The 14,350-nt window shown below is 36.1% G+C and overlaps 1 protein-coding gene across 2 annotated transcripts in view; it reads right to left on the reverse strand.

Moving 5' to 3' along the window:
• The window catches only part of LOC126162339 (cleavage and polyadenylation specificity factor subunit 1), a 316,445-nt gene that overhangs the window by 64,800 nt on the left and 237,295 nt on the right, over window positions 1-14,350 (reverse strand). For both annotated transcript variants that reach the window (XM_049918776.1, XM_049918777.1), the window contains exons 18-19: window positions 10,750-10,935; window positions 1,681-1,770 (exon numbers count right to left, since the gene is read on the reverse strand). In XM_049918776.1, coding sequence (XP_049774733.1) covers window positions 1,681-1,770; window positions 10,750-10,935 — 276 coding nt within the window. The remainder of the gene's footprint in view (window positions 1-1,680; window positions 1,771-10,749; window positions 10,936-14,350) is intronic.

Below are 14,350 nucleotides of genomic sequence, written 5' to 3' on the forward strand. Positions count from 1 at the left end.
CCTCTTCCATGAGATTTTAATTCCCTTCGTTACCCATGACTTACTTTTTTTGATGGTTCTTCTGAATAATTTTTTAGGAAAGCAACTTTCAAATATTGACACAAATTTACTATGGAATAAATTGAATTTGACAACTGCATCTCTTTCTACAAATGCCTCATCCCGTACCAACCCTTCTAGCTTACTCTTATTAAAACACTGTATCCTGTTCTCATCAATAAGCCTCATTGGTTTATATGAACTTGTGTCCAGGTCGTAAAATGCCATACTCTTTATTTCCATTAATTGTGCATCATGATCAGATAGTCCATTAGCAATTGGGTACACACGAATTGTTTCAACCTGAGCACTGTCTATAAAAATGTTACCAATCAGTGCCCTACTATTTTGCTGCACACAAGTTGGAAAACTGAGTTCTTAAATTAGATTGAAACACCCAAATAATAATTGTAGTTCATTTTCCTATCCGTACCTTTTAAAAAATTTACAATGAAATATCCACAAGCTAATAGCTGTTTTTTCCTATCCGACAGGTAGTTCAATAATGCTTCTACATTTCTTATAAATAGCTGAAAGCTTCCCAGAGGGATCTGTAGACTGTAACAATTATCAGAAAAGTATTCTGCAATAACAACTCACAAGCACATGCCTATAGGTTCCGATCAACACAAAAACTGTTTGTTTCAATAGTTTTGATGTCGTGTGTAACTTTTACACATGTTGCAACTCCTCCTTTTTCCTTGTTAACTCTACGTGCAAATGATGGATGTCTATAATCCCTGATATTTAACTTCTCCATATCTGTGGTTACATGGTGTTCAGAGAGGCACAGAACATCTAACCCTTCAGAATTTTCCACATCATCCAAGCATGCAATAAGCTCATCTATCTTGTTTTCCAGCCCTCTAATGTTCTGATCACACACTTTTTTTTCCTTTGCTGGGAACTGTTACAAAAATTATGATCTTGTACTGACTCTAACCTACAAAATGTGCTCCTTCCATTCCATTAATCACAGGAATTTTGTCTTGTACACTTGTGGACCCCCTTACACTCTCTGTAAGGTGCTCTGCTAATCTTTCCTTCCCCCTCCTGTTATTTCCCAGTACATTTTTAGATGCATACAAGATATCATCATCTTCAGGACAGACCATGAAGTCCACAATCTGTCTGTGGCAAGGGGCAGCTGTGTCTCACCCCTTAGTCGCATTGAGATTGTAAGAAATGTAAATAATATCCTTACTACTTATATTAAATTATGTGAATAGCCCTCCTCTTTCATTTTATCTGAAAGCTATTAAATATGAACTTTGTCAAATCCTTTTGTGTAGTAAATAAATAAAACACGGGCTTTTAAACTTAACTTTCATAACATTTGAATTAATTGCTTCAATATGAAAACACTGACACTACATAAATGCACTCTTCTGAAACCATGAACTGGGGTTTCCTTATTATTCACAGAGTTTTCAGCAGTATCAGCAGGTCTAAACAGTAAATCCTGTTGCGCCTATGCTTATTATCATTGCCTTCTTAAAGACTTGGTTATAATTCTTTGTAGTATTCCAGCCATTCTTTTCCTCACGTACTAAATTTGTGTGCACTTCATTTATTCCATTTTCATATCTAATATTTAAATTAGATAATGAATGTTTAACAGTGATTAGCAAGAGAATTTACCTCCCAGGAAACAGGAGAGAAGAGGAGAATGCTGAACCTTTCTTGCAGTGGCAAAGGAAACCTCTCATTCCGCTCCTCAATTGTAAGTTCCTGCAAATAAGAAGTAAAAATTTTAAAATTTGCATGTTAAATGTGTATCATGTGCTCATGATTACATACTGAACTGAAAACACATAAATTACAACACACTCATGGAGATATTAAAATCATTTATTTTCGGCAGCAAGTAATACAGATAATGTACATCATTGTACTACATGTACTCACATAAGGTTTTACAAAAATTTTAAAATACAGTGTTACTACATTGAGAAACCTCACACACTTACGATAATGAAAGTATATCTTATTTGACATTACTTAAATTGTTATTCCAACTCTACTAACCTGTCCTTGTATCCTCGGGTACTGCACTTCACTGTCCCTAGAAAGTATTAGAAGCATTTGTATCTCTAAAGTCCATGTTATCAGCTATTAAGCAAAAATCTATGTAGGAAGATGCCGAGACAAAAGTAGCTAAACATGCCTAGATGGTGCTCAAAATTACTTTAGGATACACAAACAAGCGTTAAAAATTACCAATGTTCAGCTCCACCACTTTAACGCTTCCTGCTTGTGCTATGCTGCAGTTTCAGGTGGGTTACTGTCCTGTGAGATCATTTATGGGCACCAAGTTTTTGTTTGTTTCTACATCTCACAGTTGCTGAGTTAATACTTTATTTCTCATTACCATTGTTTAACGTGTAAAACTAAACAATGTTAGAAGCAAGATTGTCGAATGTCATTCAGTGGAAATTATCAGCATTGCTCTCTTGGCCAGGGCACCGCCTTACAAGGTACTTATTACATTCCTACATCATCTTGATATTTCTCCCAAACATTCTATTGTTGCTGGCAAGACGCCTACCAAGGCAGATTGAAAGGGAGAGATGACTTGCTTCAACATTGAAGTAAGTGATAACTTCAAAATGGCGAATCTTATGGATCTAATATCTCTTTATAAACCATGGTTACCTCACACAAAATCGACAAGCTGGTAAAAACATACTGGCATACAGTCACTAGGCTGTCATTTTTTCATTCCCATTTCAACCAAGCACAGCTTATACACACCGTAATTAAAGGTTACCTTGACAGCAGTGATTGCTTAAAAAAAGAAAGTGCAGTCTGCAGTTGAAGTACTCAGTTACAAAGTTGATGGGGAAGTGATCTCTAAAGACTGTCAATAATATGCAGCATATCACAGAAAATAACTGATGGAATGGAGGTACTTAAAAAAATCATTGTAGCAAATGACACACAATTAAATAACAACAATAATCAAATGACAACAGTGACAGTGTGAATCACAGCAACGTGAGTAATATTACTAGGGTGTCGATGCCCCCTTCCCTTTTCCCGATTTCCATAACACAAAAAATGCACAGGTGGATTTCGCTGAGTATTGGGTGTGCACAGTATTAGTTCCTGTATATAAGAAATTGTAAGTTTCAATTATTACTCAGAAGGTTGTTATTTGAAACTGAGTGAGGATGAAATTCCTATTAGGAACTTAATCTTAACCATATAAAAAAAAATTGTTCTCAATGTCTGCATCATAACTGCTGAAATACTGAGGCATTGTATTTTGTTATCACTATTCTTCTTTCTTCCAAACTGATAAGTTTCCTGTTTTGATACAAATAATTATAAAGTATGGTCAGAAAATGTAATAACAGATTAGTTATAAACCTAACACACTGTTTTTCTTCATCAAACCAAACAGGTGGACTGCTCAAGTTTTGACATGGGGTGTAGCATCAGTAACTCAAATTATCTTATGTTCAGATCTTTAACAGAATTCTGGCTTGAGACAGATGAAAATATGATGTATTCTTCCAATTTTGTTCATGTAATGTGTTCATCTAAATTAAATACCAAAAAAGTTTCCACACAATTCAAAATTTTGTAGTTACCAGGAAACGCATTTTTGTAATCCTGCTGCATATTTTGTTAAAATTTGTAGCCACAATTAAAATGAAATAGAAAACACAGTGCAGCTCTTCCAGACACTGATGTCAGTTCCATCTTTGCACACTGAATAGTTTGAGTGTTGACTGAAATGTAAAATTACATGGAGTTACGTGCAAGACTGCTCCGCACCAGCATGTTATCCTGCCGAAGTGTCCATCCTAAAACAATTTTCAGCAGACTGTAGTAGCCTAAAGTCACTGCCACAGTTATATCTTCCCACTATTCCCAATAGTCTTTTACCTGGACCGAAAAACTGTTACATGGATTTGCAAATCAGTATGGCCTTTGAGAACCCCTCTATTGGTAAATCTATCAATTTTTGCGAGGTGATAGCTGCAGTCTCAGTCTGAATCTCAGATGGTGGGATCAATACAATCGGTTTGCATACGGATCATGCGACAACAGAATCAAGTCCCTAGTCAATTTTACCATTTGGCAGTCAGTCTTTGTGTCACCTGCACTACATTTGGTCCATGGAGTAGCAGACTCTGGTTCAAATGACTGTCAGTAGTGTGGGTTGGTAAGCAGTCCATCCATATTTGTTCCCCATGAAATGATTCTTATCAATACCAACACCTGGGATATTTTTCTCTCAGTCATCACAGAGTTAATTAAATTTTCACAATGAATATTCCGATGATCTAAAAAGGAAAGTTTACAATTAATGTTTATTACTTGTTCCGACATGCAGGAATGAGACACGGACTTTTAAAACAAAGAGTGATCAGAAACAGTGGACTGCTCAGCGAGCAGTGAATATATGCATTTTTGAGAATTGCTAGAACATTTTAAAAAATCCAACAAAAGAACCAAATGAACAAGGAAGAGCCTGTCTGTGACAGACGTAATCATGGCTGTAATGAGAATGAAATGAATGTAGGTTGAATTTGTACCCACGTAAATGGATGGTAGATGGACCAACACAGTTCTTTGGTGGATTCCAAGAATTATGAAACTTTCATGTTGTGATCACTAAAAATTATCTGCAACATTCAAAATAAGCACTTTCACATTCCAGTCTGGTTGATAGTGCGAAAATATTTTTCTCGTAAAATTCTGTGTATTAAATATTCAGGTGGAGAAGAGGATTAGGGTTAAAGTTTTGTTTGAAGTACTGCCAAGGGCAGGAGGGGGAGAGGGTACAACAATTAAATGTGGTGCTGTTGCTTAGCAGTAAAATTGATTGCTCTTTGTCACTTTCTGAGACTTATTTACCACACACTGTTATAAATGTCCTTAAGGGAAGTGATGAACAAAAACAACACTGACAACTGGTAAAACCTTGCTTTTAACTGACCAGTTTCACAACTTGCAGCCGTATAGTCTGGTGCACCCTACATATTTAAGAACTGAAATGTAATTGTAAACTGTACTGCAGATTTGTGTTATTATGTTAAGATTATTTGAAGACTTACACTCACAACAATTTTTACATTAATGCATCACAGATGAACCCAATAGTCTTAGCCAAGGCATTGCCATTCAGAAAATATTGTCAACATTTTAAAAAAACACATTAGTCAAACGAAAGCTACTTGGGAATAGGCCCTGCCTTAACTCCACCAGGAAACACTGATTGCCCAGGTAAACAATAACTATCATGTGGATGCTAATGTACAATGTACATGTGACTAAAAATGCCAAGTCACTCCTTTACAATACAGTTAACCATACAAAACTGTTTCCATTGATAACTACGTTTGAGCTTTATCTTTGAAATCAGTTTTAGGCTTCAGCACGGTTTCTTTTTCTTATAGACACAGCAACATTGGTAGAGAATATTACCTGGACCCCCTTCCCAAGCAGCCTTCGTTAGAATGTTGGGTGCACCTGTGATGATTTAATGTAATAATTTTTGTGAGTATAATTCTTAAAATAATCTTTATATAATAGCACAAATTTGCAATACAGTTCATATTTATATCCCAATAATTATAAATATATATGTTGCACCTGAAGATGCAGATGTAAGGTGTGAAACCGGTATTTCTATAAATGATTATCTGTGATTTTATCAGACTGGAGGCTTATACTGCTCTGGCATTATGTTTCCAAATGTGACTAGGAATACTGTGGTCTCTGTAATCACTACATATTTAGGCTACACTGGCAGTCATACTGTCTGTGGTAAATTATGCAGTTTACTTTATCTCAGAGTGAGTCCTGACGACACCCTACAATGAAGGCAGAAGCCTTTGTACAATGACACCAAAATAGAGCTGCTAAACTTTTCTATGATACTTTCTTGTACATGCCCTTACCCAGCTACAGAAATGGATCCAATCAACACTGCGGTGAGAGAGATCAGTAACCAGATTCCTGGACCTTCTCCATCAACTCAACATAAATGGTTGTAGTATGCATGGCTGATGCTCTATTCAGAAAGATCACCCCCCCCCCCCCCCAAACTTACTGCCGATCATGACACTGCTGTTGCCTACAGGAAATTATCATCACTGCAGAAATGTAACAAAATGCAGAACAACTTGAACACAAGTTCCACTTGATGTAATGAATGCCAGTTCTCTTTCAATGTAGATAAATGCAAAATAATGCCCATAACATTGAGAAAGAAGGGTTCCCAGTAAATAAAATGTATCTGTAAAGAACATCACATTCAAGATAATAGTGCTACAAACTATAGAGTATTGTTCCAATATTTGGAGTCCTTATCAAGTAAGTATAGCAATGAAAATCAAATGAATTCAAAGACACACAATTAGGATTGTAGCAATTCTGTGTAGCCCATACAAAAGTGCTTGGAGAACTTAAACAGGAATTGTTGGAAGAAAGAAGACTTAGTTCTTGTGAAATGCTGTTGCAAATTTACAGAACCCGTGCGACTATCATGCTATCATCATAGTATACTTTGTACAGAAATTACGAGAACAGGAAGAGAGAGAGATTAGGGAATGTGCAAATGCCTATAAGCAGCCATTTTTCCTGATTCAGTATTGACTGGAATAAGACAGAAGATCAATAATACTGATAGAAAGTACCCTCTGCCAATCATTGTTTAGCAGCTTGCAGACTATGTATGTAGATATAGAGGCAGGTGTCTTGGATGTTCTTTTTAGAAAATCTGGAAGTACAGTTAACTGAACTTCATACTCAATCAAAATTGACTCCAAATTCAATATCAAAATGCAAATACTAAAAAGGATAAAGTACTTACATTAGTAGTATCTCATAACCTGCAACCAAATGTACAAGAGACCACCAGCTGCAATTGGGGGAGTGAAACAATAAATGGGCAGATATTTACTGGCAAACAAAGATGTGATAATGACAGTGAAGTGGAGAACAATAATACAACAGACCACAAAACAATTAATTTTGTATTAGAACAAATAAGCCCTTGGTCACAAATATTAAGTCAAAATTTTGACTTAATATTTGTGACTGAGGGCTTATTTGTTCTAATATAATTCTGACACGGTCACTGAACCTTAGCAGCTATGTTCAAAATTAATTTTGTGCTTAATAATATCCATAAGACCAATGACAATTGTATAATTAGGAGGCTGATAATAACATTAGCATTTTCAATTGCTTGCTAAAAAAAAGTAGCTAGGGAAAATTCAATACATGATTATGTGAACAAAGCACAAGTCATTTTCATGTACTTTTAAATACTGTTTTGATGTTGCATACCCAGTGAAGGCAATAAAAGTTCAGGTAAATAGTAATATATGGATAACACAGGACATAAGAAGATAATCAGCGACTCTTACTGAGGTAAATACAGCAGTAAAATAAATTGCAGCTTTGAAACCACATGAAGGAAGCTACAGGAAAATCGAACTATTAGAAGAAAAAAAAAAAAAAAAAAAAAAAAAAAAAAAAAAAAAAAAAAAAAAAAAAAAAAGCTAATAGGTGACTCGAATGTCAAATATGTAAACGTAACAAATTAAAATTATTTGTGAGGGGAAACTGTTGAAGACACCACACAGATTACTAACATTTTTGTGAGCATTATATACAGACACGCTGCAAAGATTGATTAAAAATTAATTGGAATACAAAATAATGAAGTAAAAGACCCGCAAAATCAATATATTGCCCATTTATATCCACTCGTCTCAACATAATGAAAACATTCTGTCATTAAACATAGTAAGAAATTAAAAAAATTAAAGAAAATAAGTGAACTTGAAAAGAAAAGAATAATCCCGTCACTCAGATGGTATCTCAGATATGGTCACATTAAGAAAAGGTCAAACAACAAAGAGTTTCTGCTACCTAATATCACGAACGTTTCATTTGGCACAGGAATATTCCTAACAAATCTAAAACAGCTAATAATAACCTTTAAACAGAAAGCTGAACCACAAGACATACAAAACTACATAAATGTCACAATGTTCTCTAACTTTTCTGATATAATTTGTCATGAATGAAAGGCTATTTTATTTGTGTGAATGCAATAAAACACTCTAATCTATAGTAAAATTAATGAATGTAAACTCTATACAAATATTCTTAGATTTCTTATGCAAAATACATTGTTAAAATGATGATATTTGGCAGTAATATTTTAATGCTTTTTAAAATTTTATTGGGAAGGTCTCTGAAATAAACAGAACATTTTTTTAGAAAAGAAAGAAAAATAAAGAAAATAGGAGGTGACAATACTTTGCAATAGGATATCAAAGCATGCACAGATTTAATGCCAAACATTTTTGATAGTATGTTTACATACGAGGGTTAGAACTTCAATAGTGGCAACTATATATTTACAGCTCGTACAAAACAAATACGTGTTTCAAAGTTTTACTGACCTTCAAAGTAGTCACCAGCATTGTGTACAACACATTGCCAGTGATGTGGAAGTCATAGGATACTCTTATCAGCACGAGTTGTGTTGACAGTTTGAGCGGCAAGGTCTTTTGTCTGACGAATTTGTAGCAGTTCTGAAGCGAATGCCGTGAAGTGTTTCTTTCCTTTCGAGTTGAACTTACGAGGGCTTAAGTCAGGGGAGTGCAGTAGGTGGTAAAGCACACAGCAGCCCCATCAGTCAAACAAATCAGTAATAGCTTGCACTGTATATGCTTGAGCGTTGTCCTGCAAAATGATGGTCAGGTCCTGCAGAAAGTGTCATCAGTTCTGTCTCTAAGCTGGTTGTAGGTTGTGTTCCAAAAATGAACAGCATAGAGGCAGAAGTGACGACACTTTCTGCAGGACCTGACCATCATTTTGCAGGACAATGCTCAAGCACACACAGTGCAAGCTGTTATTGAGTTGTTTGACTGATGGGGCTGCTACGTGCTATACCACCTACTGCACTCCACTGATTTAAGACCTTGTAACTTCAACTCTGTTTCTAAATGGAAGGAAACACTTCATGGCATTCGCTTCAGAACTGCTACGTATTCGTCGGGCAACAGATCGCACTGCTCCAATTGTCAACAAAACTGGCACTGCCATGAGTATCCTATGACTTCCACATTGCTGGCAACTGATTATACACAATGCTGGTGACTACTTTGAAGGTCAGTAAAACTTTGAAACACGTATCTATTTTGTACGAGCTGTAAATAAATAGTTGCCACTATTAAAGTTCCAACCCTCGTATTAACAGTTTTTTAAAATGCTAACAATTGCTTCCGTTTGATGGGATTGATAACAAGTAACTTCTCTATGGAATTACTAAAGGGACTCAATAGTCTATCAAAAAATTACTGCTGTGACAAAATAATTGAAAGAATTGTCACACTTGATTTTTGCCAAACTTTGAATTCATGTATCTCTGTTTATTAAAAAGAATGTTTACCTCCTCGAGCTAGAAATCATGGCAATGTGGTGACACACCAGTAGGTCAAGAGAGATATTTAAATATGATGACAACATCCAACACTTACGTAACATTATATAAAAATACTAACAGATGAAAATTTCCAGAAAGATTGAACAAAATACTGCATCTTACTCGGCAAAGCCAAAATAAGAAGTCAGAAGACCTGTTTCATTGAATGAAAGTTATTTTAAAGATAGCCACTGAATGGAACATGGCAACTCGATGACTAATTATGTGTCATCATTACTTTCTACCTGAGCACTTGCATCAAACTGCTACTAATCTATTGCCGAAATGTGTAATTTCTGAAAAATTATAACAACATAAAACGTTTCACTGGAAAACCAGAAAACAAGTGGCTATGAAGCAAAGTTAGCAGCATTAAATAAATAACTTCCTAATTTATATACAGTATGCAATTCATTAATATTCCCTTAGTCAATTTTGTCCTTCCTATCATGTCTTCTTTGTCACAAAATTCTACATATTGTCTAACAGCAACATACTCTGATGCTGTCTTATTATTGTCATCATCTTCATCATCATTGCTGCTGCTGCTGCTACTACTACTACTAGAATGTTTTATCAGCAATTTTCTCTCAGGAAAAAAATTACAGCTTTTATCTCTCTCTCTCTATCTGGCATCTATCACTCCTGACTGCAACTACTTGTTGATTTGATTACTATTAAGTATTGTCTATCAAATTCATAATAACATCCCACCATCTCATTCTCTTGCCTTTCTGTTCCAAACAATTATCTAATTAAAATTCTTTTAACTCTTGGTCTTGTCCTTGTCACTTCCGTTTTCCTTTTTCATAACAAATATTTAGGACAAGTTACACAAAATCTGCACCAAGCAAGAAAGTGACCTTCAATCCTGCTAAGGGATCTGGGTGATGATCATACTGTAGGCTGAATTAAAAACCTCTAATATATTAATGTTTCTTCTTTCTCCTTCTCCATGGGAATTTTTCCACTTGCGTATTTGATGTGCTGTATTGAACTGACAAACTGCATGCTGTAATAGTTTCATAATTGAGGTTGGCTCAAACACAGATAAACAGTACAAAGGAATTTTAAAAATTAACAAGAAAAATACTAATGTGGGCATTTTGAGATAAATATGCATAAAATCTGCAGCCAATTAAAAACTGGTCAGCAACTGTGAAAAAACTCATTTTGTTTTCAGACATTACCTAGACAGTAAAGTTACATGAAAGGATAAGATATTTTGAAGTTCATGTTAGTGATCGTACCTTGTCCTCCCCATTGAACTTATAATATTTATTTGTAGGCTCAGCTAAACTTGTAACAACACAGTACGTCTTGCTTTCCAGGTGGTATGTAGCAAAGTGAGGAGTGCACCGTAATGGAACTTTCCTAACAGGCCATGGTGCATCATATGACAGATGAGTAGGCAATACACAGATACGGAGTTCAGCCTGTTAAAGAAAGAGATACTTTAAATTTGTTACATGTATTATTATTTCTGCTGCTATTTCTGCATTTTTAACACACACACACACACACACACACACACACAGCAAATTGAACTTTGCACAGATAACTCAAAATGATATCATATTGTGTTATAGTAAGATACAACTTACTGTTCACCCCAGTAATGAATGAATTCATTTTTATGACACGGTATTACTAAACGATTTGCTTACATACAGCCTTTAAGTCATTATTATAATTGCCTCTTACCGCTGCACTAAACCCTGGTTGGGCAACCGGTGGCCTACGGGCCGGAATCAGCCCGTGACTGGTCTCAATCCGTCCCACGTGAGAATTTTTCAAAGCTACTCTTGTTGTTTGTCGACTGGGGTTGCCTATTTCATTGGTGTATTGCATTTTTCTATTTTTTTCTCACATTAACATTAGCAAATAATTCTTGTCCATTCTGGATGAATTGGAACACTGCTGTTGTTGAAACTGGTGGTAAGAAAGCTGTTGTGAAATATCATAAGTAAAGACTGATATGTAAATAAATGTAAACAGCTGATGGGATGAAAATAAAATGGATGTTTTTTCAAAAATGAATGTTTTGAGTTATAATTTGTTGGTGTGATACACTGAGATAGGTGTGCCATTCATATTGGCGACTCACGCTGTAAACATTAAAGTCATGAATGCTACATTTTTGACTTTACACACGCTCTGCTGTCATGTAACGTAATGAGGCAGCCCACGAATTCAGGTATGTATGTGAATTAGGCCCATTGGTCCCCAAAGATTGCCCTTGCCTGTACTAAACCTTATCACCCATACAGTGAATGAAAAGGTTAGTTAGGATCAGGAAAAAAGGAGGGGGGGGGGGAACGATACTGATATATCCACTATTAAGATTACATTGCTTTTATTGCACTGTTTAAGACTGCTACATGTAGGGCAAGCTTTTTGAACGAGGCACCATTCTCACCACCACTGATGGAAAAACTTACAACAGGAAAAAAAAAATCCTAGTTTCCAGGAAAATATATCCTTCTTATGGAATGAAAAACAATCTTTTACTTTTTTAAGAACATAATCGTCCACAAGCTAGAGGAATAGTTTTCTACCTCATATTTATTATATGATTGATTCCTCAGTCCATTTGTTGATACCTGACTTCTGACATGCATTTCACTTCGCTTCAGACAATCCATTTTCAGAACACCAGTTTTAACAGGGGCAACTGCTGCCTAGGTCTGCACTACCCTCAGAAATAATTTTGCTAACTATGTTTGCTTCTTGAGCTTTCTATACAAGTGGAGTAGTAGTGTGCCATTCACGAGCATTTCTTTTGAAATGTCCAGGATCTGGCATTAAGCACTGAATACAGCCGAGAGAGGAGGAATTGTGCTGATGGCACCTTGGGGTTGTACTGCACTTTCAAACGCAGAATAGGTTGTCTTGGGCTGGGTGGGGTGGGGGGTGGGGGGATGCATGTTGCAGAGCCAATGCTTGGCATATCATATTATGTGCCACCAGCTGAATAAACACCTTATCTGAGCCACCATGCCGCCCAAAGAAACAGAGTTCGAACTCCCCGAAGAGAACAAGGACTGTCAGGTCTGCAAACAAAGCAGCGGGATTCTCACATTCCCTTACCAGTTCACTCTAACAGCAAATGAAGTAACTATTTACTGTGCGCTGTGTTCGTTACTCCAGAGTGTGCTACAGCAAGTTTAAAGGTTCAAGTAACAAGTAAATACGTGAAATAATGCAGCAGGTAATTCCCTTGCTCTCTGAACCCTTCAATTTATGCAACTTTGAAGAAAAATTAGAAATCAAAAGAGCCAGTAGGCCGACTCCTGTTATGACAATTTTGCAGATAGTTAGAATGAAAAGTCGTCAGTTCAATAGAAAATTTAACTCTGGACGGTGCAGCATGCATGAATGGCCGTGTGGCTTTGATTTGAAAAATACCTTATTTTGTTTTCCTTGCCTATTATTTGGAGGAGAGCTTTCATGGACTGAAGGCGGATTCTATGACATTCAACACCTCCATGACAAAATTAGGGGACATGAATTTTCTTTGGTCCATGCGAATAATGTTTTGAATCTGGCAAGTCTAGGCATAACTACCCAATTAGACAATGGATACACAAAAGAGCCATGGCATTACACAACCAAAAGTTACCAATAATAGGTACATACTAACTTCTAATTATTAACTGTATACATGTCTATGGTGTGCTGAAGTTGCCCTTAGAGGACATGATGAGAATGTATCAGCTTCCAGTACTGGCATTTTTCACACTCTGATTAATTTTAGTGCAGAATTAGACTCTATATTAAATCACATTTAGAGAAAGAACAGTTTTCAAAGGCACCTCCAAAACCATTTAATATGAACTACTCCAACACATACTTCAAGTCTGCCAAAAGGAAATTATAAAGGAAATTAAAAGATGAGGCATTTTTGGCTGTAATAAGCTGATGAAACCAGTGATGTAGCTTGCATTTTCCAGATAGTTATTGTACACAGGTAAATCATTAATGACCAACCAGTTGGAAGATTATGGGATGTCATAGCATCAGAAAAACATGATGCCCAGTCCTGCTTGGCAAACTGTCCACACAAACTAATTGCACAAACATATGATGGTGCAACCATCGTGAGTGACTTCTCAGGTGGGACACAGGTTACGTTAAGAAAAAGTCTTCCAATGCTCCATGTGTTCACTGTTATGCCCATTGGCTGAATCTCATTACGCTTAAAGCCACTTCAATAAATAAAATGTGCAAATATTTTTTACTAAACTTTAGGGACTTCAAAACTTCTTTTCAACACCTCCACAGAGAACAGCAATTCTCGACGAAACAGTACAAAAATGACTGTGATGTTCAGTGCCTGCTCAATGGAATTCCCAGTCAAGGAGTTTCAACACTTTTTGAATAAAGGGAAGATATTATCAAGTGCTTGAGTAATATGAGCAATCGGGAAAAATTGTGTAATGAAAACACCATTCTAAAAACCTGCAGCTCAGCAATGATTTTAATGGCTTAGTAGTGATTTTAAAGGATGCAAGGCTCATTTTCCGGCTCTCGTTTTTTTTATAAAATTATGACTCCTGTGGGTATTTTGTATAATCAGTTACAGTAAAGGGACACTGTCACAACTTGTACACAAAATCAGCTAATAGCTTTTGAGTGTGACATTACAAAAATTAGGGAAGGAGTGAATGAAAATTCAAGAGATTTGGACAAGTATCACAAAAGAGGGAGCACTGAAGATGGAACACAGACATATAATCTGGGGGGAGAACAAAATAAGTATGCAACATTATAAGTCAGGGGGGGGGGGGGGAACAACCTCATTGGGTACCTATTTGCAACCTCTCTTCTTCTAACACAGAAATTCCTCAC

The sequence above is a fragment of the Schistocerca cancellata genome, chromosome 2, assembly GCF_023864275.1.
Source record: "Schistocerca cancellata isolate TAMUIC-IGC-003103 chromosome 2, iqSchCanc2.1, whole genome shotgun sequence".
Classification (NCBI taxonomy): Eukaryota; Metazoa; Arthropoda; class Insecta; order Orthoptera; family Acrididae; genus Schistocerca; species Schistocerca cancellata.